Raw genomic sequence first — 25,466 nt, 5'->3', positions numbered from 1 at the left:
TATTCTTAAATATTGAATATGAAAATAAAAATGGCATTACACCAGTCTCAACATTGAACCATTACAATAATAAATCAAGACATTTTGAAAATTTTGTCAATTCATTATGAGTGTTAAGTGTAGCAGCAACATCTGCGCCAGGTTAGGATGAGGGGAAACCTTTGTAGTATACAGAAAACATGCCTTGAATTTTACCTCAATGGTGATACAGAACAAAATTGGAATAATTTTGTATACTATTTTGGGAATACACCAATTTCTATAGAAATAGAGAGAGAGCAAGAAAGACAAAGACAGAGGGTATGGAAGTGGAGCAGGGAAAAAGAAGGCAAGCCAGTGATCTATGGAGATGTGGCACTAGCCGGGAATCTGTTAAAACCAGGAGCCCTCCCATATTGGCCATTTATTTGTTACATTGAGTATAGTTTACACTTAAATTTTAATCTGGGCTAACTAATAAAAGGCGTATGTGAGCAAAACCCAGATCATGAGACATTACAAGTCAGATGTCGATAATAAAAAGCTAACTAGAACTCTCTCTCTTATAATGATTTTGAAAGCAAGGTTATCTGATGCATTTCCTAGGTAACAAATACTGTATACAAAATATTAACAAATAGAAGCTCCAAATATCCTCTTCTTTACATATATCAAAAAATAAATCTCATATATTACTATACTCTTTGGAATACTATACTGTAATTATTGGGACACTATTCAAGACAGTAAGGAAATATCAAAACTAACCTGCTGTAGTGTAGGCAAAACTGCAGCTGGTTTGTAGTTCAGGGACGAAACTTTGTTGTTACCCCAAAGAGCTGATGTTAGAAAGAAGATGGCTCCTCTGACCATGTGTGGATCACCATTGCTCTGAATCAGACGACACAGAACGTAGAGCCCACTATTGCCCAAATGTGTCCCAAGAAGATTACGCATTATCTGTAAGAAAAAAAGGGTTATAAAAGCTAAAGAAAAAGAGATTTGGTTCTTACAATAAAATATATATTATATAGATACCTATCTTACATTTGTAAAGCAAATTACACTACTATACTTGAAAAAAAAACACCAAAATAAAATCATGAACATTGCCCAAAAAGTTAACAGAATTTCACCGATAAATTCTTATATTTTGATACTTAATTGGGAGTTACATAATCAATATAAAATAAGCACAAGCTCCTTCAATTTACATGTCTATATATTAAATAACTGATGCTAAAATTCAGTAAAAGCAAATTCTTGCATTTGTTGAAGTACAGCAGAATATGCTGAAGGGCTTAACACTTGATTCACTCTTTGAAGATATAATCTAACAATGTCCTCAAGTAAAAACACCAATGAAATAACTCCCAATAACTATCATCCTCTGACCATAGTATAGAATTCCTTTGATCTACATGAATTACATCTGGGACTTTAGACTATTCTCGAGTATTAGCACTTTTGTATTTTGTCTTATTTATTAGTCCTGACTGTAAGTAGTCTAAATTCCTTAGAGGGATAGCAGTTCTTCAAATTTACCTCATCCGATGGATTCTGATCTTCAACATAAAGGTAATAGACAAGAGATTCTGTAAAATTTGAGTCTCAAATTGGAGGCTTGGGGATATTCAAGGATTCTCTGTGGCTCCACTTATCTTTTACTTTGGTGGAAATGAAAAAAAGCAAGGTGAAAGCATCAGAACATACAGGTCCCAGTGGGCAGCAGTGGAAGATGTGTTCTATAGTCTGTGGCGATTTACCACGGGCAATCAACATTGGTGACATATCCCCACTTCTGTAGCCTATATCCTATTTTCCTGACCTTGAATCTTGCTCTATTTAAGGTGGTCCACTCATTTCTGTTAAGGGACGCTCAACAAGGTAGGTGTTTGGTAGGGTCAGGTAGTTCTTCATTGGTTGAATCACAGTCACTCTGCCTCTATTTCATCAATCTGTAAGCAGCATGATTTAGATGTTCAGGACCCTTCACAGCCATGAAGGTTTACCTTGATTTTGCCATCTTGATGTCTGATGTCATTGAAGTGGATGCATTGGATCATTCATCTGTCTGACCCTTTCATTTTTGGTAATAGTATTTTGTCAAATCTGAGGTGCTGCAATACTGGCCAGTCTATAAAGACATGGTACAGTATGGGTGTTACCTTTAGTGTGCCAGTGATTATTTGACAAGCTCTATTAAGCTCTGGATTCAATTTCTTTATGGGACACAATCTTACCCACACTGATGAACAATATTTTGTAGTCTCACACAAGCCTCTGTACTGGCTCCAATTATGTTCAAAATGTATAAAAATGACCAACCAAAGTTTCAGGATATACAAAGATTCATATAAGATTATATGCAGACGAGTCACGATCTTTGAAGAAATAGAGGAGAGACTATCCAGAGATTTATCATCTCTTTCAGTATACTATAAAAAATGGCATCTCAATGCAAACCCCAGCAAAATGCAGGTGTGCATTCCACCGTAACAATCACCAAGCTAACCGGAAACTAAAGATCATATGGGAAGATAAAGAATTAGATAGTCACCCAAGCCACTATATCCACGTTACTCTTGCAAAACTCTTAGCTTTAAAGAACGCAAACAAACTAAAGAAAAAACTATCCACAAGAAACCTGCTTAGCAAATTGAGTAGTTATAGATGAATAAGAGGTTTCAGTTCAAAATTGCCATTTTTAAAATTTACTCCTGCAAATCTATAGCAAAGAAATAAATGGAGTTTTTTCCTCTGAAGCGTATCATATTTTCCCCCTCTTCTGCTCTTTAATCTGAGAAACTCTCTCTCTCAAATATATATCGTTCTATTTTATGTATGAAAATGATCATAATCATTCATTGTCTTAACTATTATGAAACTCGTCTTATTAAAATTCAGTTACTGTATATCAATTATGTTTGAGAACGACCAAAATCATTCAATTTCTCCTGATCATAAAAAGTACCAGCACAAAAAGAACCGGCTCTGAAAGCGCATGTAAAAGAATTGGAAAGATTCACGCTAATCCCAACATCTTTTGAGGTACTTATGCCTACTATACATCACTATTGGTAATTTATTTCTCACAAGGGAAGAGCTTGGAAAGCAGACATCAGTATTAACAATTGAAACAGGTGTGCTAGTAATGGCACCAAAATTCACCTTGCTAAAATGCACTAATTTGTGGGATTCTCTTGGAGAGTGCAAAGAGCATGCCAAAACCATCTCCATCTACCCATCACCATGATCTCATCCACAAATGGCACTCAAGTAATCTCTCTTAGTTTCGTTTCTAATCCTGTCCTGCCATTTAACTCCCAATATCCTTCCGAGGGCTTTGTTCTTAAATCTACAAAATCTGTTGGATATTGTTTCATTGTCATACCACGACTCACATCCATACAGTAACACCAATCTCACTAAACTGATATATAGCCTGATTTTTATATGTAATTTCAGGTACTTAACCTAGCCATTGTCTGATTTGCTTTTTTCAATCTTTCATTAAACTCCAATTCTAAAGACCCTGTATTAGGGATCATAGTTCCTAAATATTTAAATGATTCCACCTAATTAATCCTTTCTCCTTCCAATGAACACATTACTTACAGCTAGTACTGTACTTCTATCTATTTTGACTACAGGTATTGAAGGCTATATTTCATGAAATCAAGTATGATTTCTTAAAACTGAAAACTATTATCTTAACATTATAAAATACATAATGCTTCACACCTTCCATGTTTCTTGAGTTAACTGTGGGACATTGACAGCCCTTGTAAGTGCAGTGATAAATGTTGGAAGAGCTGGAGATGGTAAGTAAGAGTAAGCCAAAACTGCATCGAGAACTCTCAAGCACTGCAATGCCTCAGCTTCGTTGTGTGCCTGTAGTAACTGAAGAACAACTTGTCTGCAAAGGGGGACAGCAAATGTAAGGAAAATCTGAGCAGTAATATTCAAAAATGCAGTCTACAAGTTCGTTATTTTCAGGAAACCTATGATTTACATGAACCTTGCTTTTCAACAGGAGGCTATGAAAAAATCTATTAAGTACTAATATGATGAATAAAAATATTTTTCTTGAAAGGAACCTTGCCCAGCAGTTTAATGGTTTTTTAATCAACTGATTTGGCTGGCACCCTAGCAGTACCAGCCGAACTCGGTTGAGCCCATTGTCAGGGAAAAGCCTTGGTATATGTATATATGTAAATCAATTTCAAGCTCAAATTTTAAAATGAATAATTCACACCATATGGATTCTAGGAATTTGACAAAAGAGGCCTACTTATCATATTCATGTAGTTACCATTACTTCTTATACATATAAAAATAAGCATCAGCCATTGTAAATTACTCACTTGACATAACCAGTAACCACAGTTTCATCCAAGTATGCAGCATTAAATTTGACCAGATTCACAAGGAGATTTAGGGCATCTGAAGCCTGTGGAGATGCCAGTACAACAGGCAACCATTCTAATAGAAATGGACCAGCTAATTCTTCAATGTACTCCAACTGCTTTCCATCTGAAACTACTTCACGGAAGAAGTCAAACCTGTATATAAAGAAGAGAGATTTAAGGTTAGAAGGTGTCAGCGTGTTATCTAAATATAAAAATTAAAAATTAAATGACAAAATAATAACTTCCATCCAAGAACATTCAATTGTTGTTATCATTACAATTACTATTACTAGCTAAGTTACAACCATAGTCGGAAAGGCAGGATGCTATCACCCCAAGGGTTCCAAAAGGGAAAATAGCCCAGTGAGGAAAGGATGTAAAGCAATAAATAAACTATATACAAGAAGAAATGTATAAAAAATATCCAGATCACCAGATCATTAACAATGTTAAAATGGATCTTCCATATACAAACTATGAAGTGAAACTTGTCAACCTGTTTAATTCTTAAAAAGAAAATTCTACTATTTTGATCTTAAATTATATTAAATCAACTGCCAGATTAGTTAGATCTTTCCACAATCTGGTCACAGCTGGAATAAAACCTCTAAAATTGACTACATTCCTAGGATGATAATAGTTACATTGAACTTTTACATCAATAGATTAAATCAAACAAAATTTTAACCAATAATTTTCCTTATTTTTTCAGCATCTAACCCCCTCACAGGGATACCATTTAAAAGTTATACTATACCTCGCATAGCACAAAGTACTAATGGTTCTTTACAGTACCTTGTCTGCCTTGAACCTTTCATCTGTTTCTTTGGTCTCTTCTCACTTAGCTGTCTAATGGCATCATTAAAACTCATTTACAATAACATCAATAAATGTCAAACATTATTCAATAATTAACTACATTTTGTGATCATGAGATGCTTATTTGGGTAATATCTTTATATATCGGTAGAAATTCAAGTCAGACCTTACCATTCGAGGGTTTCGCATTTTTTTAACCTTATGAAGGTCCTGGCATTCCACAAAGCAATAGTTGAGGGTATTATCCACAACTATGTACTGTTACACCAAATACAAAATAGGCCTTGAGAGAAAAGACAAAATAGCATTACTGTATTACACCAGGTCTTGCTTCACTCCTATAACCATGTCGGTCTTGACTTTTTCTCGTTATATAACAGAGTATGCTATACTATGCTGTGATCTTTCAAACATAACTCAATACTTCATTGCCTTTCCAAGTGCAGTGCATTTACTCTAATAGTTGACTAACAAAAAACAGAAAAATAAATCCAAACAATTAAATTGGAAGATAATTAAATACTCAGGGCATCATAACCAACTGGTTATAGAGTTAACAAATACTCAGGGCATCATAACCAACTGGTTATAAAGTTAATCAAGGCATCATCATAACCTCCTGGTTAGCAGGACACCAGATCATAACCTACTGGATATCATGTAATCACACTTTCATAACCCAATGGTTACATAGTAATCACAGTAGCTTAACCAACTCATGGTATTATTATGGCTCTCTAACCATATGCTTACTAAGGGCTGTAACTTAGCCACTTTACCATACTGACATCATTAAAATTTCCAAGTAAACAAATGAACATAAAATGTTATTTTTATTAATAAAATAAATTTTTGAATATACTTACCCGGTGATTATATAAGCTGCAGCTCTGCTGCCCGACAGAAAAACTCTACGTTCAAAATCCGCCAGCGATCGCTATGCAGGTAGGGGGTGTACTTCAACAGCGCCATCTGTCGAGCAGGTACTCAGTACTCAATGTAAACACAGAACTCAATTTTCTCCTCGGTCCACTGGGTCTCTATTGGGGAGGAAGGGAGGGTCCTTTAATATATAATCACCGGGTAAGTATATTCAAAAATTTATTTTATTAATAAAAATAACATTTTTCAATATTAAACTTAGCCGGTGATTATATAAGCTGATTCACACCCAGGGGGGTGGGTAGAGACCAGCATTAATTGTTTACATTATTATGAGCTAAGGATTTTGTATTTCATTTTAGCAGTTATTCAAAATAACAAACATAAAATAAATAAGTACCTGGTAAGGAAGTCGACTTGAACAATTACTCTGCCTTTTTTAAGTACGTCTTCCTTACTGAGCCTCGCGATCCTCTTAGGATGCTGAGCGACTCCTAGGAGCTGAAGTATCAAGGGTTGCAACCCATACTAAAGGACCTCATCAAAACCTCTAATCTAGGCGCTTCTCAAGAAAAGAATTTGACCACCCGCCAAATCAACCAGGATGCGAAAGGCTTCTTAGCCTTCCAGACAACCCAAAAAACAACAATAAAAAACATTTCAAGAGAAAGATTAAAAAAGGTTATGGAATTAGGGGAATGTAGTGGTTGAGCCCTCACCCACTACTGCACTCGCTGCTACGAATGGTCCCAGGGTGTAGCAGTTCTCGTAAAGAGACTGGACATCTTTAAGATAAAAAGACGCGAACACTGACTTGCTTCTCCAATAGGTTGCGTCCATTATACTCTGCAGAGATCTATTTTGTTTAAAGGCCACTGAAGTTGCGACAGCTCTAACTTCATGTGTCCTTACCTTCAGCAAAGCATGGTCTTCCTCATTCAGATGGGAATGAGCTTCTCGTATCAACAGTCTGATATAATAGGAAACTGCATTCTTTGACATAGGTAAAGAAGGTTTCTTAATAGCACACCATAAAGCTTCTGACTGTCCTTGTAAAGGTTTAGTTCGTCTTAAATAGAACTTAAGAGCTCTAACAGGGCATAAGACTCTTTCTAGTTCATTTCCAACCAAATTTGAAAGGCTTGGAATATCGAACGATTTCGGCTAGAAAACCAAGCTGTAAAGAACATGTAGCCGTTTCAGATGAAAATCCGATGTTCTTGCTGAAGGCGTGTATCTCACTGACTCTTTTAGCTGTTGCTAAGCAAACGAGGAAAAGAGTCTTTAAAGTGAGATCTTTAAAGGAGGCTGATTGTAGTGGCTCGAACCTTTCTGACATAAGGAATCTTAGTACCACGTCTAAATTCCAACCCGGTGTAGCCAAACGACGCTCCTTCGAGGTCTCAAAAGACTTAAGGAGGTCCTGTAGATCTTTGTTGTTAGAAAGATCTAAGCCTCTGTGACGGAAGACTGCTGCCAACATGCTTCTGTAACCTTTGATAGTGGGAGCTGAAAGAGATCTTTCCTTCCTCAGGTATAATAGGAAGTCAGCTATTTGGGTTACAGAGGTACTGGTCGAGGATACTGATACCGACTTGCACCAGTTTCGGAAGACTTCCCACTTCGACTGGTAGACTCTAAGAGTGGATGTCCTCCTTGCTCTAGCAATCGCCCTGGCTGCCTCCTTCGAAAAGCCTCTAGCTCTCGAGAGTCTTTCGATAGTCTGAAGGCAGTCAGACGAAGAGCGTGGAGGCTTGGGTGTACCTTCTTTACGTGTGGCTGACGTAGAAGGTCCACTCTTAGAGGAAGAGTTCTGGGAACGTCCACCAGCCATTGAAGTACCTCGGTGAACCATTCTCTCGCGGGCCAGAGGGGAGCAACTAACGTCAACCTTGTCCCTTCGTGAGAGGCGAACTTCTGCAGTACCTTGTTGACAATCTTGAACGGGGGGAATGCATAAAGGTCTAAATGGGACCAATCCAGTGGAAAGGCATCTATATGAACTGCTGCTGGGTCCGGGATTGGCGAGCAATAAATTGGGAGCCTCTTGGTCATCGAGGTTGCAAAGAGATCTCTGGTAGGTTGGCCCCATGTGGCCCATAGTCTCTTGAACACATCCTTGTGTAGGGTCCATTCTGTTGGAATGATTTGGCCCTTCCGACTGAGGCAATCCGCCATGACATTCATGTTGCCTTGAATGAACCTCGTTACTAGAGAAAGGTTTAGATCTCTTGACCAGGTAAGGAGGTCCCTTGCGATCTCGTACAACGTCAAAGAATGGGTCCCTCCTTGCTTGGAGATGTACGCCAAGGCCGTGGTGTTGTCTGAGTTCACCTCCACCACCTTGCCTAGAAGGAGGGACTTGAAGCTTTTCAAGGCCAGATGAACTGCCAGTAGCTCCTTGCAGTTGATATGTAACGTTCTTTGATTCGAGTTCCAAGTTCCCGAGCATTCCCGACCGTCTAATGTCGCACCCCAGCCCGTGTCCGATGCGTCCGAGAAGAGAACGTGGTTGAGGGTCTGAACAGCCAGGGGCAGACCCTCTCTGAGGTTGATGTTGTCCTTCCACCAAGTCAGTGATGACTTCATCTTCTCGGAAATGGGGATCGAGACCGCTTCTAGCGTCTTGTCCTTTTTCCAGTGAACAGCTAGGTGAAATTGAAGGGGACGGAGGTGCAGTCTCCCTAACGAAATGAACTGTTCCAGGGATGAAAGCGTCCCTATCAGACTCATCCACTGTCTGACTGAACATCGGTCCTTCTTTAGCATGTTCTGGATGCATCCTTGGGCTTGACTTGTTCTGGGGGCCGACGGAAAAGCCCGAAAAGCTTGACTGCGAATCTCCATCCCTAAGTACACTATAGTTTGGGATGGGACCAGTTGGGACTTTTCCATATTGACCAGGAGACCCAATTCCTTGGTCAGATCTAGAGTCCACTTTAGATTCTCCAGACAGCGACGACTGGAAGAAGCTCTTAGAAGCCAGTCGTCCAAATAGAGGGAGGCTCTGATATCCGCCAAATGCAGGAATTTGGCAATATTCCTCATCAGCTTCGTAAAGACAAGAGGAGCCGTGCTTAGGCCAAAGCACAGGGCTTGAAATTGGTAGACAACCTTTTCGTAAACGAATCTCAGAAAAGGTTGGGATTCTGGGTGGATGGGGACGTGAAAGTAAGCGTCCCTTAGGTCTAAAGAGACCATCCAGTCTTCCTTCCTGACCGCTGCTAGAACAGACTTTGTGGTCTCCATGGCGAACGTCTGCTTTGTGACAAAGACATTCAGCGCACTGACGTCTAGCACCGGCCTCCACCCTCCTGTCTTCTTTACCACTAAGAAGAGACGGTTGTAGAAGCCCGGGGATTGATGGTCCCGGACTTTGACTACCGCTCCCTTTTCTAGCAAGAGAGACACCTCTTGCTTCAAAGCTAGTCTCTTGTCCTCCTCTCTGTACCTGGGAGAGAGATCGATGGGAGACGTTGCTAGAGGGGGTTTGCGTACAAACGGGATCTTGTACCCTTCTCTGAGCAACTTCACAGATTGCGCATCTGCGCCCCTTTTCTCCCAGGTCTGCCAGAAGTTCTTGAGTCTGGCTCCCACTGCTGTCTGAAGAAGGTGGCAGTCAGACTCTGCCCTTAAAGGACTTGGTACCTTTCTTTTTCCCACGTCTCCCTTCGGCACGAGCACCTCCTCTGCTGGAGGCTCTGCCACGAAAGGGCGGAATGAATCTGGACGCTGGAGTGTCCATCCTGGGTCTAGACAAGGTAGGCAAAGGGGTGGCTTTGCGGGCAGAGGACGCAACCAGGTCATGAGTGTCTTTTTGAATCAAGGAGGCAGCAATCTCCTTTATCAAGTCCTCTGGGAAAAGGCACTTTGAGAGAGGAGCAAACATAAGTTCCGATCTCTGACACGGTGTTACTCCCGCTGACAAGAACGAGCAAAGGTTTTCCCGTTTCTTGAGGACCCCGGAAACGAACGAAGCCGCAAGTTCACTGGATCCGTCACGTATGGCCTTGTCCATACAGGACATAATGAGCAAGGAAGCTTCCTTGTCAGAAGGGGAGATCTTCCTGCTCAAAGCTCCCAGACACCAGTCCAAAAAGTTAAAGACCTCGAAGGCTCTAAACACTCCTTTCAACAGATGGTCTAAGTCTGAAGGAGACCAACAAATCTTAGAGCGTCTCATGGCCAGCCTGCGGGGAGAGTCTACTAGACTTGAGAAGTCGCCCTGGGCAGAGGCAGGAACTCCCAAGCCGAGAACTTCTCCCGTGGCATACCAGACGCTCGATCTGGAAGAGAGTCTCGCAGGGGGAAACGTAAAAGCTGTCTTCCCAAGGTTCTTTTTGGACTGCATCCAATCCCCTAAAACTCGTAAAGCTCTCTTGGATGAGCGGGCGAGTACGAGTTTCGTGAAGGCAGGCGCTGATGACTGCGTGCCTAAAGCGAACTCAGACGGAGGAGAGCGTGGAGCCGCAGGCACAAACTGATCAGGAAACATCTCCTTGAATAAAGCAAGAACTTTTCTAAAGTCCAAGGAGGGTTGCGTGGTCTTGGGTTCGTCGATGTCCGTATGCGGGTCGTCAATGTGAGCAGCGTCGTCATCATCAGAGAGTCCATCATCTGAAAACTGAGGAGGAAGCGGCAAAGGAGTAGCAATCTGCTGTTCAGCTGAGTCCGGCAGCACGGGTGCATGCGTGACTGAACCGGACGCAACGTCATGGAACTGTTGCCCAGTCTGTGAACTGGCAACAACCATAGCAGCGCGGGGGCGCAAAGCGTCTACTCCAGACTGTCTAGTCTGCTGTGGGCGAGTAGTGGTAACCACACTGGGTTGCGGAGGTTGACGCACCGCGTCAAAACAAAACAACTTAGGTTGTTGTTGTAACTCGCGAACGTCAACGGAAGGTTCCGTGCGTCGCTGAACGTCAACATGCGGCTGGCAGGGTACACTGGAACGCATGGGTGGCGGGACTCTCACAGCTGGAGTGCGGGAGAAGGTAGCCTCAGCGTCCACTGGACGCACAACCGTGGGTGGTTGTAGGCTAGAGGTTGGTGCAGCGTCAACCTTCTCCGCACGAAAGTCCTGCATCAATGACGTTAACTGTGACTGCATGGTCTGCAGCAAAGACCACTTAGGGTCTACAGTAGCAGGTGCGGCAACAGACGGTGTTACTGCCTGATGCGGTACCGCTTTGCCTCTCTTAGGAGGTGTGCAGTCATCGGAAGACTGCAGCGTCTGTTCGCTGATTAAAGCCTCTCGAACCCTTTGGTCGTACGACATTGCTTCTCCCCTGGGCTTGGGAGCTTGCAAGAGGTCCCGGACTGGGAGGACGACAGACACGAACAGACGAACCCTCAAGCGCAACACTATCTACAACACTTTCCACAACACTACCACTCACTTTGTCACTACCCACTGCACTCTTACACTTCAACTCCTTGACGTCTGCCATGAGTTGGTTACGGTCACTCGCCAATGACTCGACTCTCTCACCCAGAGCCTGGATGGCACGCATCATATCTGCCATCGAAGGTTGTTGAGTGCTAGAAGGGGGATCAGGAGCAACCACTACAGGGGAAGGAATAGGTTGTGGGGCATGAGGAGAGGAAAAATCAACGGAGCGAGATGAACTTCTCCTGACTCTATCTCTCTCTAGCCTACGTGTGTATTTCTGGAATTAGATGAAATCGAATTCCGAAAGCCCAACGCATTCCTCACATCGATCTTCCAATTGACAGGTCTTATCCCGACAATTGGAACAAACGGTGTGAGGATCGAAAGAGGCCTTCGGAAGACGCCTTGAACAGTCCCTAGCATTACATTTCCTGAATTTAGGGACTTGAGAAGGGTCAGCCATTTTGAATTAGTCAAAGGGGAATTCAAAATCTATCCAAAGTCGTCAACAAATAATCCAAAATCAATAAAAGAATGCAAGGATGTATTGAAGATAACGTCTGCAAAGCGAAAGCTCAAAACTAGAAATGTGTACTTCACCAAAATATGTGAAAACCAATCCAGTAAGCAACAGCGAATTTAGTAGGTCTTGCCGGTGGCACGACAGAGAGAAAATTGAGTTCTGTGTTTACATTGAGTACTGAGTACCTGCTCGATAGATGGCGCTGTTGAAGTACACCCCCTACCTGCATAGCGATCGCTGGCGGATTTTGAACGTAGAGTTTTTCTGTCGGGCAGCAGAGCTGCAGCTTATATAATCACCGGCTAAGTTTAATATTGAAAATTAATCTTAACCTACCAGATGCCATTTAAAATCCTAAGATTTACCCATTCATAAATAACACCTTTAAACATGGCGAGAGTGAACTTTTGAAGCTTTAAATAGATCTCTAAATCATATAAATACAATCCCTTTATTTTACTAACATTTTACTGAGCTACTATGGTTCGCAATCTACATAATACAGTAATGTACTTAAATGGGACTTATCCAGTCCTGTTCATTTTCAACAACACAAAAATAAAAAACTACAACTGTACTCACATGGGACGTATCTCTTCCTGCTGATAATTTTCGGTTATGTAATTATAGAAAACATGTCGCATAGCCCCTAAACGGTCATTTGCATGTGCTGCTGTTAGAGTGGTAAGCATGAGGAGCGTTGCATGACGATGTTCAGCTGGACTTGTAAGTGACAACAAATCCTGAACAAGCAACCATAACTTTTCAATGCCATTCTGAAAGTGAAAATTACAACCTATAGAAAGAGCACAAAACTTACTTGTATAATATTAAAGCATCAGCAATTATTAATTCAATACTCTAACTTTGGTTTCTGAGGAGTGTCAGTTTTAGGTTCAATTTACAAATATAACAAATTTGGAATAATTTGTAATTTTTCTAATTAAACAAAGTTCTTTATTTAGGCGTATTATTTCTGCGATAGCTAAACCCAGCCTTTGAAGCTTTTGCGATGTGTAACTACTCTCCGCTAGTTAGCAGAGGGGGGCAAGGGGATAGACCAACCACCCCGCTTACACCAACACTAGTAGACAACCGTCATTTTGCCACGCAGCAGATTTCCCGGGGGGAAGGTAATGGCGGGACCTGTGTGTGTAAAGAGCTCCGGGTTTGTAGGCTATGGTTATGAACTAGAAAAGCACTCAGAGTGCAGACCTCCCCCACAGCAGCTTATTTCTCAAAACCAGCTTGCCTTTCCAAGAATCACTAACTACTGGCTATAACCAACACTTTGTTACAAGTTTTTAACTGTCAGGTTCCAGCTGCACTTGAATCAATTCTCATATTAAAAATGAAGGTTTGTATTTCTGTAGGAACATTAATTCTACGGCATAAATTATAAGCTTCTTGGCTAGATTTGTATAGCATCCAAGGATGCTTTTCATCAACAAGACTACTCTATGCAGTGCAATATTTTCCTTTTTCTTTCATAGTTATAAATTACTTTTATTTCAAAGATACTTGTATGAAAACCACTTCTAATCTACATTATATATGAAAATCTTTTTGCCACATACAATACGTAATCTTCATTTCACTCACTTCTTCTAATTTTCTTGATGCTAGAAGCTCATTGAGTTCTTTAATAGCTTTCATTCGTGTGGATGATGGCGATTCACTCCCAAGCTCAGCTCTTAATTCTTCTGTCAATCGTATCTCCCGGTTTCCAGGTATGTTCCCTCGTTCCAGTCGAAACCATCGCTTAAATTTTTCCGGAAAACTCTTATCTGTTTTAGCGTCTTTACTCATTGCGATATCATGTCCTGATGAATTGAGAAGGAAATTATACTTAGTACACCTAAATATTTAATTACAACAAAATTAAAATATAAATGAAAAATTAATGCATTATTTTTTTTTTCTCAGCACACAATGAAATTCACAAAAAAAGTTACTGTATCAAATCAAAACTAAAAACTGTTTGTCAACAGACTAATAATAGTAGTTGGAAGGATTTTATGGTAACAATAGTAAGAAATCTAATGTAATTATATGGCATGGTGCAAAATCACTGGTAATCCTTTTCAATTTAATGTATTGAACACTTTCTTTTACACTATCCTGTACTTTCAAAAATATCAACAATAATCATATTTCTAGGAATAAATGCATAATAAAAAATAACAACCATTAAAAGTTATTTGGATTTTGAACATTCAATACAGATGTAAGAATTAAATAAGACAGTATTTTCTAAACACAGAAACCAAAATTTCCCCTTCCTAATGTTAGTTGTCATGTTGCACTGCTTACTAGTACAATAGTATTGTACCTCGCTTTACAATTAACTTTAAATACGAGGTAACCAGTATACAAATATGCCAAATTCGTAGGTAATTTGTATTTTTCCTAACGCTACAAACCTTAGCTATTTATTAGGGGTATTACTTTCAGCATAGCTGAAATGACGAGCCATTAAAGTTTAACTACCCACACCGCTAGTTAGCGGGGGGTAGGGGGGGTAGCTTGCTACCGCTTCCACTCATACACCTGTGATTTAGCTCACTTTGCTTGGAGGTAGGACTTCAAGGGGATAGGGCTGGCGGGCAAGTTTGTATAAATAACTTAAGGTTTATATCGTTAGGAAAAATACAAATTACCTACGAATTTGTCATTTGTTCCGTAACTAGAATACAAACCACGCTATTTATTAGGGGTGACTCACCCATTAAGAAGGGTGGACGTCCCTGCCAATCTGGCTTTTGGCTTTACTCGGGGGCTCCTTATCTGAGTACAGTATGTCAGTACTCAACTTGCACCTCGCTAAAACCTTGCTACGCAAGGTCCGCGGCCTACGCAAGCTGTGTGTTGAGATATATAAAAGTGTGACCGTCCAGGTAAAGTTATTCCTAGTCTTTGGAAGGAAAAAATGTTGTAACCAAGATTTTCCCAATACCACCTCGCCAGGGTATGGGGACGCAACAGTATTAGTTTTAATACTGGGTACACGAGGGAGCATGGTTTACCTGCAGTGGTTTGAGGTCAGCTTGTGCAGAGAACCCATGATGCTGCTTTCCCCAAGAGAGGGGAGGATGAAGAAAAGGATAAGAGCCAGTCAAACCTTTTCATTCACGCAGACTAAAACCGGGTAACAATGCCCTCAAGCTTCTGCTACTTGTCCAATAAGGAGCTTGAGGTATTAAACCAGCTGTTGTGCAGCCACCACAGGACCGATAGCAAACATATCGAGTCTCCTGTGGGTCATGTTTTGCAGGTAGTGGGATGTGAACATAGTTTGAAGTTTCCACGCCCCAGCCTGAAGAACCTGCGTCACTGAGAAGTTTCTATTGAATGCCAGGGACGTAGCTACACCCCTGCCATCATGAGCTCAGGGGTGACGTGAAGGAGGAGAGTCTGGACTCAGTGCATGGTCTATGACCTTGCAAACCCATGCTGATATTGTGTTCTTGGTGACCCTCCTCTTGGTCCTTCCTATGCTGACGAAGAGTGCAGGCACAAAAGGATGGGCTGCGGCTGTTCTCTTAAGGTACAGCCTCAAACTCCTCGCTGGGCAGAGTAAGAGATGATCAGGGTCATCTGTTACAGAACGAAGACTCGAAATCTGGAAGGAGTTGAACCGTGGATCTGCTACTCCCAGGTTCTGAATCTTAGCAATAAACTCATGGACGAAGCTGAACGTTACCTCTCCCCATCCCCTTAAATGGGCGATGTCGTATGAGAGACCATGAAGTTGACCGACTCGTTTGGCCAAAGCCAAAGCTAGCAGGAACACCGTCTTCCAAGTTAGGTGGCGATCTGTTGCCTGGCGTAACGGTTCATAGGGAGGTCTCTTAAGAGACCTGAGAACTCGAACCACATTCCCTGGGGGAGGTCTCACTTCAGATTGAGGGCAGGTAAGTTCATAACTCAGTATGAGTAAGGAAAGTTCTAGCGATGAAGAAATGTCTATTCCTTTCAGTCAAAAGGCGAGGCTTAAGGCTGAGCAATAGCTTTTTACCGCCGGGAATGACAGGCGCATTTCTTCACGCAAATATACAAGGAACTCCACTATTTCTGGAATAGTGGCATCAACAGGAGAGATACCCCTCCCACAACACCAACCACAGAAAACTTACCACTTTGCCTAGTAGACTGCTGTTGATGACTCGCAGGTGTCCCGACATCTTGATAGCAACTTGTTGCGAAAATTCTCTCTCAGAAAGGAAATGCTGGATAGTCTCCAGGCGTGAGGTCTTAGCAAAGCTACGGCTTTGTGGAATATGTTGGCATGTGGTTGTTTGAGTAGATTGTGTCGTGGAGGGAGTTCACTTGGGGGCTCCGTTAGGAGTTGCTAACGGTCCGGAAACCATTCTGCGTGATACCATAGCGGAGCTATGAGGATCATTGAAAGATTGACCGATGTTCTGGTCTTGTTGAGTACCCTCCTCATCAGACAGAACGGGGGAACGGCATAAACGTCGATGTTGTCCCACCGTTGTTGGAATGCATCTTGCCAGAGAACCTTGGGGTCTGGGACTGGGGAACAATACAACGGGAGCCTGAAGTTCAGGGCCATTGCGAAGAGGTCCACAGTCGGAGAACCCTACAAAGTCAGGACTTTGTAGGCTAGATGATCCAAAGACCACTTGGTACACACTATCTCTGAGATGCTCTGCTCAAGTTGTCGGTAAGCACATTCCTTTTCCCCAGAAAGAAGAGTGCCGATAGTGGTATCGAGTGGATCTCGGCCCATCTCAGTATCTCTACTGCTAGATGGGATAAGTGCTGCGAAAAAGTACCTCCTTGCTTGTTGATGTAAGCCACTACTGTGGTGTTGTTGCTCATCACCACCACTGAGTGGCCCGCCAGGAACTTTTAAAGGGCCAGAAAGACAGCCTTCATCTCTAGGAGATTTATGTGGAGGTACTCTTCTGACTCTAACCAGAGGCCTGAGGTTGTGTGGTGCGGCACGTGGCCCCCCCCCCCTTTTTGAAGCGCCTGAGAACAGCATCAAATCCTGGGGGAGGACGAGAAGATCCATTCCCTTTCGTAGATTCTCGTCTGCCACCCACCACTCGAGGTCCGTCAGTTCCGCAGTTCCCATGGGAATCAGTGGAATCGAGTCTGATTCCACTGGGATTTGAGTCGCCATTGGAGGGATCTCATCCTGAGGCGGCCATTGGGAACTAGACGGGCCAGTGATGAAAGGTGACCGAGATGACGTAACCACGTCTGGGCTGGAAGTTCTTCTCGTCTGAGCAAGGGTCTTGCGACCTTCTTCAGCCTTGCTATTCTGTCGTCTGATGGGAAGGCTTTGTGGAGATTGGTGTCTATTATCATGCCTAGGTATACCAATCTCTGTGTAGGAAGCAGGGAAGACTTCTCGAGATTTACCATGATCCCCAGATCTTGGCATAGTCTCAGAAGTTTGTCCCGGTGTTGAAGAAAGGTTGACACCGAGTCTGCTAGGATTAGCCAGTCGTCCAGATAACGGAGGAGATGGATGCCAATCCTGTGTGCCCAAGATGACACTAGGGCAAACACTCTGGTGAAGACTTGAGGTGCTGTGGAAAGACCAAAGCACAGCACCTTGAACTGGTATTTCCTGTTGTCTATGCTAAATCTCAAGTACTTCTTTGAAGACGGATGGACTGGGATCTGGAAGTACGCGTCCTTTAGGTCTAGTGTACACATGAAGTCCTGTGGTATTACCGCTAGTCTAACCGTGTCTGCTGACTCCATGCTGAACGGAGTTTGCTTGACAAACTTGTTCAGCGCTGAGAGGTCGATGACTGGTCTCCAGCCTCCAGACGCCTTTCTTACAAGAAAAGAGTCAACTGAAGAAGCCTGGGGACCCGTCGAGGACCTCCTGGAGAGCGCCCTTCTTCAACAGGGTCTGGACTTCTGCCCGAAGGGCCGGCCCCTTTGCTGATCCCATGGCAAAGGAGTCTATCGACACTGGATTCCTGGTCAGGGGACGAGGTTATGAACGGGACACGATATCCTAGAAAAATCACAGAGATTGTCCAGGGTTCAGCCCCGAGTTGCTTCCACCAGTCCGAGCAACTTTGTAGGCATCCCCCCACTGGTGGACAAGCAGGGGGAGTACCAATCCTAGCGTTTGCAGTCTCGGCTGCTCCCTCTAGGATTTTTCCCTCCCCTGGAGGACTTAGTGCCTTTCCTGTCCTTGGCAGGAAAGGGGTTCTTAAGACACCATTGTCTTCGCTGCTGTTTTGGTCGTCGTGGTCCTGGTTGGACGGGACTGCTGAGGAGCTGGTGGTTTATAGGGCTTAGATGTCAAAGCCCTAAGGAGGAGGAAGTCCTGATGAGACTTCCTCCATCTCTCAGCAGCATGTTCCACGTCCTTAGGCTCAAACAGGTAGGCTCCCTCTAGAGAGGAATGTCTGAGCCTAGCTATCACAACGTTAGGGACTTGTTGGTGGAATCTCTCAGACACTGTTTCTATACGTTTCAAGATGGTGTTTGCCCACAAGTTCGAAACTTGAGTGGGCTAGAAACTCGATCGTGTGTGTGCCCGAGAGAAGGAAAATCTCCATTGCCTTCCTGGTACATTCCTTGGAGAAATCCTCAGTTTGTACCAGGATTCCCAAGGTCCCTAACCAGATATCAAGCCACGAAGTAGCCTGCATAGCATACTTCGTGACCTTCTCCTGATTAAGGATCTCCGTCGCAGAGAAAAAGACCTGCCGGCTGGAGAGTCTCTCTAGAGCGGTGGTTCCCAACCTTTTAAACATGGCGACCCATTTTAGAAGAAGCAATCAGGAAGCGACCTCAATCCTTAAAATATCTTATACTGTAAACACATTCATTTTTTTTTGTACAATAAACTGTCATATATTGCGATTATTGAATAATAGATTATCTATTCATGAAGTGGCTATACATTCCATAAATTCATAATTAATTTCAAATTTATTCATAAAAAACTACAAAGCTGCAACAAAAATTAATTAATTGTAAATAAATTCAAAATTATTAGAACACAAATTTCCAACGTTGTGAAAATGTTATTTTTATTAGTAAAATAAATTTTTGAATATACTTACCCGATAATCATGTAGCTGTCAACTCCGTTGCCCGACAGAATTCTATGGAGGGATACGCCAGCTATCACAATACTAGAAGGGGGTGTACTCACCAGCGCCACCTGTGGCCAGGTACTACAGTACTTCTTGTTGACACCTCCTCAATTTTTCCTCGGTCCACTGGTTCTCTATGGGGAGGAAGGGAGGGTCAATTAAATCATGATTATCGGGTAAGTATATTCAAAAATTTATTTTACTAATAAAAATAACATTTTTCAATATTAAACTTACCCGATAATCATGTAGCTGATTCACACCCAGGGGGGTGGGTGAAAACCAGTGTACAAGATTAAAGGATAGCTAAGTATCCCATATTTCATATAACAGTTATCTCAAATAACAATGAAATAATAAGTACCTGGTAAGGAAGTCGACTTGAACCGTTACTCTGCCTCTTTTTTAAGTTCGTCTTCCTTACTGAGCGCAGCGTTCCTCTTGGAGGCTGAATCAACTCAAAGGTGCTAAAGTATCTAGGGCTGCAACCCCTACTAAAGGACCTCTACACAACCTCTAACCCAGGCGCTTCTCAAGAATGAATTGACCACCCGCCAAATCAAAAGGATGCGGAAGGCTTCTTAGCCTACCGTAACAACCATAAAAACAACAATAAAGTATTCAAGAGAAAGGTTAAAAAAGGTTATGGGATTAAGGGAATGTAGTGGCTGAGCCCTCACCTACTACTGCACACGCTGCTACGAATGGTCCCAGGGTGTAGCAGTTCTCGTAAAGAGACTGGACATCTTTAAGATAAAATGATGCAAACACTGACTTGCTCCTCCAATAGGTTGCATCCATTATGCTCTGCAGAGAACGGTTTTTATTAAAGGCCATCGAAGTAGCTACGGCTCTTACTTCGTGGGTCCTTACCTTCAGCAAAGCAAGGTCTTCCTCCTTTAAGTGAGAATGGGCTTCTCTAATCAGAAGCCTTATATAATACGAAACCCCGTTCTTGGACATGGGCCTCGAAGGTTTCTTGATGGCACACCATAAGGCTTCTGACTGTCCTCGAATAGGTTTTGACCTATTAAGATAATATTTGAGAGCTCTGACAGGGCAAAGAACTCTTTCTAGCTCGTTACCTACCATGTTGGAGAGGCTAGGTATATCAAACGATCTAGGCCAAGGACGCGAAGGAAGTTCATTCTTAGCTAAGAATCCGAGCTGTAAAGAACATGTTGCAGATTCGGTCGTGAAACCAATGTTCTTGCTGAAGGCATGAACCTCACTGACTCTTTTAGCTGTTGCAAGGCAGACGAGAAAAAGAGTCTTGAGGGTAAGGTCCTTGAAGGAAGCTGACTGGAGAGGTTCGAACCTAGGTGACATAAGGAACCTTAAGACTACGTCTAGGTTCCAGCCTGGAGTGGGTAGACGACGCTCTTTAGAAGTCTCAAAAGACTTAAGGATGTCTTGAAGGTCCTTGTTGGAAGAAAGGTCCAAACCTCTGTGGCGGAGAACTGAAGCCAACATACTCCTGTACCCTTTAATCGTAGGGGCTGAAAGGGATCTCTCATTCCTAAGATGTAAAAGGAAGTCAGCTATTTGGGTCACAGAGGTATTGGTAGAGGATACTGCATTGGCTCTACACCAGCTCCGGAAGACTTCCCACTTAGATTGGTAGACTCTACGAGTGGAAACCCTCCTTGCTCTGGCAATCGCACTGGCTGCCTCCTTCGAAAAGCCTCTAGCTCTAGCGAATCTTTCGACAGTCTGAAGGCAGTCAGCCGAAGAGCGTGGAGGTTTGGGTGCAACCTGTCTACGTGAGGTTGACGTAGAAGGTCCACTCTTAGAGGGAGAGTCCTGGGGACGTCGACCAGCCATTGAAGTACCTCTGTGAACCATTCTCTTGCAGGCCAAAGGGGAGCAACCAGCGTCAGCCGTGTCCCTTCGTGCGAGATGAACTTCTGAAGGACTTTGTTTATTATCTTGAACGGTGGAAATGCGTAAAGGTCGAGATGGGACCAGTTCAGCAGAAAAGCATCCACATGAACTGCTGCTGGGTCTGGAACTGGGGAACAGTACAACGGAAGTCTCTTGGTCATGGAGGTGGCAAACAGATCTATGGTAGGCTGACCCCACAAGGTCCAAAGTCTGTTGCACACGCTCTTGTGGAGGGTCCATTCCGTGGGAATGACCTGATCCCTTCTGCTTAGGCGATCTGCTGAGACGTTCATGTTGCCCTGAATGAACCTCGTGACTAAAGTGAGGTTTTGACTTCTTGACCAAATGAGGAGGTCCCTTGCGATCTCGTATAGGCTCCTCGAATGGGTCCCTCCTTGCTTGGAGATGTAAGCCAAGGCTGTGGTGTTGTCGGAGTTCACCTCCACCACCTTGCCTAGCAGGAGGGACTTGAAGTTCAACAGGGCTAAATGAACTGCTAGTAGCTCCTTGCAGTTGATGTGGAGCGTTCCCTGTTCCTCGTTCCACGTTCCCGAGCACTCCTGTCCGTTCAAGGTCGCGCCCCAGCCCGAGTCCGATGCATCCGAGAAGAGATGAAGATTGGGGGTCTGAATAGCCAACGATAGACCCTCCCTGAGAAGGAGATTGGTCTTCCACCACAAGAGAGTGGTCTTCATCTCTTTGGTGACTGGGATAGAGACTGCTTCGAGAGTCAAACCCTTGTCCCAATGAGCTGCAAGATGGAATTGAAGAGGGCGGAGGTGGAGTCTCCCTAGCTCGACGAACAGGGCCAGCGATGAAAGGGTCCCTGTGAGACTCATCCACTGTCTCACCGAGCAACTGCTCCTCTTCAGCATGCTCATGATGCAATCTAGGGCTTGGCTTATCCTTGGGGCCGATGGAAAAGCCCGAAAATCCTGACTCCGAATCTCCATTCCCAGGTACACAATGGATTGGGAGGGAATGAGCTGAGACTTTTCTAGGTTGACTAACAGACCCAGTTCTTTGATTAAGTTCAAAGTCCAGTTGAGACTCTCCAGACAGCGACGACTCGTGGAGGCTCTCAACAGCCAGTCGTCTAAGTAAAGGGAGGCTCTGATGTCCGATAAGTGGAGGAATTTTGCTATATTCCTCATCAGATGCGTAAACACCATAGGAGCTGTGCTTAGGCAAAAACACAGGGCTTGGAATTGGTAGACAACCTTTCCAAAAACGAATCTCAGGAAAGGTTGGGAGTCTGGATGAATAGGAACGTGAAAGTAAGCATCTTTCAGGTCCAACGAAACCATCCAGTCCTCCTGCCTGACCGCTGCTAGGACCGACTTCGTCGTCTCCATCGTGAACGTCTGCTTGGTGACATAAGCATTGAGCGCGCTGACGTCCAGCACCGGTCTCCAACCTCCTGTCGTCTTGGCCACCAGAAAGAGACGGTTGTAGAAGCCCGGGGATTGATGGTCCCGGACTATAACCACTGCCTTCTTCTGTAAAAGGAGCGACACCTCCTGGTGCAACGCTAGCCTCTTGTCCTTTTCTTTGTAGTTGGGAGAGAGGTTGATGGGAGATGTGGTCAGAGGGGGTTTGCGGCAGAATGGTATCCTGTAACCCTCCCTCAGCCAACTGACAGACTGGGCGTCTGCACCTCTCTTTTCCCAGGCTTGCCAGAAGATCTTGAGTCTGGCTCCTACTGCTGTCTGGAGATGCGGAGAGTCAGTTTTTTCCTTTAGAAGCCTTGGAACCTTTCCTAGACTTGCTCCTGGAAGAGTCTGGACGGGAGCTTCCTCGGCTGGGGGCTCTACCACGAAAGGGCGGAATAAACCTCGTAGCAGGAGTATCAGCCACTGGGGTGCGATAAGTCCTGGGGACTGAGGTAGCAACCTTAGTCTTACGAGCCGATGAGGCCACAAGATCATGGGTGTCCTTTTGTATCAGGGCCGCAGACAAGTCCTTAACAAGCTCTTCGGGAAAAAGGAATTTCGAGAGCGGAGCGAAAAGGAGTTGAGACCTTTGACAAGGTGTGATGCTGGAGGAAAGGAAGGTACAAAGCTGCTCCCTTTTCTTAAGAACCCCTGACACAAACATCGAAGCAAGCTCGCCAGATCCATCCCTAATGGCCTTATCCATGCAGGACATCAAGAGCATGGCAGAGTCCTTGTCCGCAGGGGAGGTCTTCTTGCTAAGGGCCCCCAGGCACCAGTCTAGGAAATTGAACATCTCAAATGCTCTAAAAACACCCTTCAGGAAGTGATCAAGGTCTGAGAAGGTCCAGCAAACCTTAGAGCGCCTCATTGCTGTTCTACGAGGAGAGTCTACCAAACTTGAGAAGTCAGCCTGGGCAGAGGCAGGTACTCCCAAGCCTGGTTCCTCTCCTGTGGCATACCAAACGCCCGCTTTAGAAGTGAGCTTAGTCGGAGGAAACATGAAGGAAGTCTTTCCAAGTTGTTGCTTAGACTGCAACCACTCCCCTAAAATCCTTAACGCTCTCTTAGAGGACCTTGCTAAGACGAGCTTAGTATACGTAGACTTAGCTGGCTGCATGCCCAGCAAAAACTCAGATGGCGGAGAGCGGGGGATAGCAGAGACAAAGTGGTCTGGGTATACCTCTCTGAAAAGAGCCAAGACCTTACGAAAGTCAATAGGAGGCGGAGAAGACTTGGATTCATCCACGTCTGATGAGGGATCCAGGTGTGCAGCCTCATCATCAGAAACCTCATCACCAGAGTGTAGCGAAGAGATAGGTAAGGTATGCTGAACAGCAGAATCAGCACGAGCTGGAACAAAAATACTTGTGGTTTCCTCCTCAAGTCTCTGTTGAGGGAACACCTGAGGCTCAGGCTGCAAAGGCTGATCCAAAGAAGTAGCAGAAGGTAGGCGCATGGGTGGAAGGGGCTGACTCCTGGCATGAGTGTCTGAACTCAAGAGTTGCGCTTGCTGTGTGGTTGGTGGATGCGCAGTAGCAGGTTCCTGAGGAACGAGTTGAGGTTCCTGAGGTGTGAGCTGTGAGCGATGAGGTAGTGGCTGCGCAGAACGCAGTAATTGTCTCGCGAGTTGAGGTTCCTGAGGCGCAAGGCTAAGGTGTTGAGGTGCTTGCCTTAAGGAGGGTTGAGGTCGCTGCAGCGAGAGCTGAGGAGTCTGACTCATGGATGGGAGAGGTTGTTGTACCTCAAGAGAGTGTTGCCTCACTGGTGGAACTGCAAGTGGAAGCGGAGGAAGTAAGGTATAAGCTTCCTGTTCCCATTGCTGAGGTTGCCTTAAGGAAGGCGGAGGGAGCTGCACACCACTGGAAACAGTCAACTCAGAACGTGGTAAGGTATCCTGAGGAGCCTCAACATCGTACGCCTGGCAGGCAGTACTGCGGTTAGGCGGAGCGATCGCAGGAGGAGGTGTAACCTTCTCAGCCTGACACTCACGCATCAAGACCGCAAGTTGTGACTGCATGGACTGCAGTAGAGTCAACTTGGGGTCGGCAGACACTAAGGTCTGCTGAGGTAAAGCCTTAACAGCAGAGATCTGTTGCGGCAGCACCTTACTCCTCTTAGGAGGAGTGCATTCAACTGATGACTGCGGCGAGTCAGAGCTGATCCAATGACTGCAGCCAGGTTGAGCTCTTGAGGTCTGGACTCTGCGCTTAAGTGGTCTTGAGACCTGAGTCCAACGTTTCTTCCCTGACAATTCTTCAGCAGACGAGTAAAAGACGGGCTCAATCGTCTGCAGGTGGGAGTGACGGTCTCTGGAAGACACGCCCGCAACCACCGAGGATACTTCTGTGCGCCGATCAAGGCCTGCCGAACCCTTTTGCCCTTCGACATTGCTTCTCCCCTGGGCTTGGGAGCTTGCAAGAGGTCCCGGACTGGGAGGACGACTGGCACGCACAGAAGTACCCTCACGCACCACACTGACACTGACACTAGCACTTGGCACTGCACTGACACTAGCACTCGTCACAGCACTGGCACTAATACCACCCACTGCACTCTTGACCTTAAGTTCCTTGACTTCGGCCATAAGAGACTTATGATCACTAACCACTGACTCTACTTTGTCACCTAAAGCCTGAATGGCACGCAAAACAACAGACATATCAGGTTGAGGGCAAATAGTAGGTTCGGGGGTAGCCACTACAGGGGGAGGAAAAGGTAGGGGATCATGAGGTGAGGAAAAAAGTGAAGAGCGAGAAGAACTCCTCCTAACTCTCTCTCTCTCTAACTTGGTTGAATACTTAAGAAATCGGACAAAATCAAGTTCCGAAAGTCCGGCGCATTCCTCACATCGATCTTCTAACTGACAGGGCCTTTCCCTACAGTCAGAACAAGCGGTGTGAGGATCTACCGAGGCCTTCGGAATACGCCTATTACAAGACCTACATCGTCTATGGGGTGGGGCTTGTGAAATGTCAGACATCTTGAATCAAAAGAGTTAGCCAAGTGGGGATTCCAAATCAAGCAAAAAGATCGTTAACC

General features: G+C 44.2%; 1 protein-coding gene across 5 annotated transcripts in view; it reads right to left on the bottom strand.

The window, feature by feature from the left end:
• The window catches only part of gig (tuberin), a 143,836-nt gene that overhangs the window by 74,910 nt on the left and 43,460 nt on the right, over positions 1–25,466 (bottom strand). For all 5 annotated transcript variants that reach the window (XM_068348007.1, XM_068348005.1, XM_068348008.1 and 2 more), the window contains exons 2-6: positions 13,610–13,830; positions 12,590–12,783; positions 4,347–4,544; positions 3,724–3,898; positions 748–939 (exon numbers count right to left, since the gene is read on the bottom strand). In XM_068348007.1, the coding sequence (XP_068204108.1) occupies positions 748–939; positions 3,724–3,898; positions 4,347–4,544; positions 12,590–12,783; positions 13,610–13,816 (966 nt within the window). In that variant the 5' untranslated portion in view covers positions 13,817–13,830. The remainder of the gene's footprint in view (positions 1–747; positions 940–3,723; positions 3,899–4,346; positions 4,545–12,589; positions 12,784–13,609; positions 13,831–25,466) is intronic.

Source organism: Palaemon carinicauda, chromosome 24 (genome assembly GCF_036898095.1).
Source record: "Palaemon carinicauda isolate YSFRI2023 chromosome 24, ASM3689809v2, whole genome shotgun sequence".
Lineage (NCBI taxonomy): Eukaryota > Metazoa > Arthropoda > Malacostraca > Decapoda > Palaemonidae > Palaemon > Palaemon carinicauda.
The sequence above is the reverse complement of the archived record's forward strand: the minus strand, read 5'-3'. Positions and strand labels throughout refer to the sequence as shown.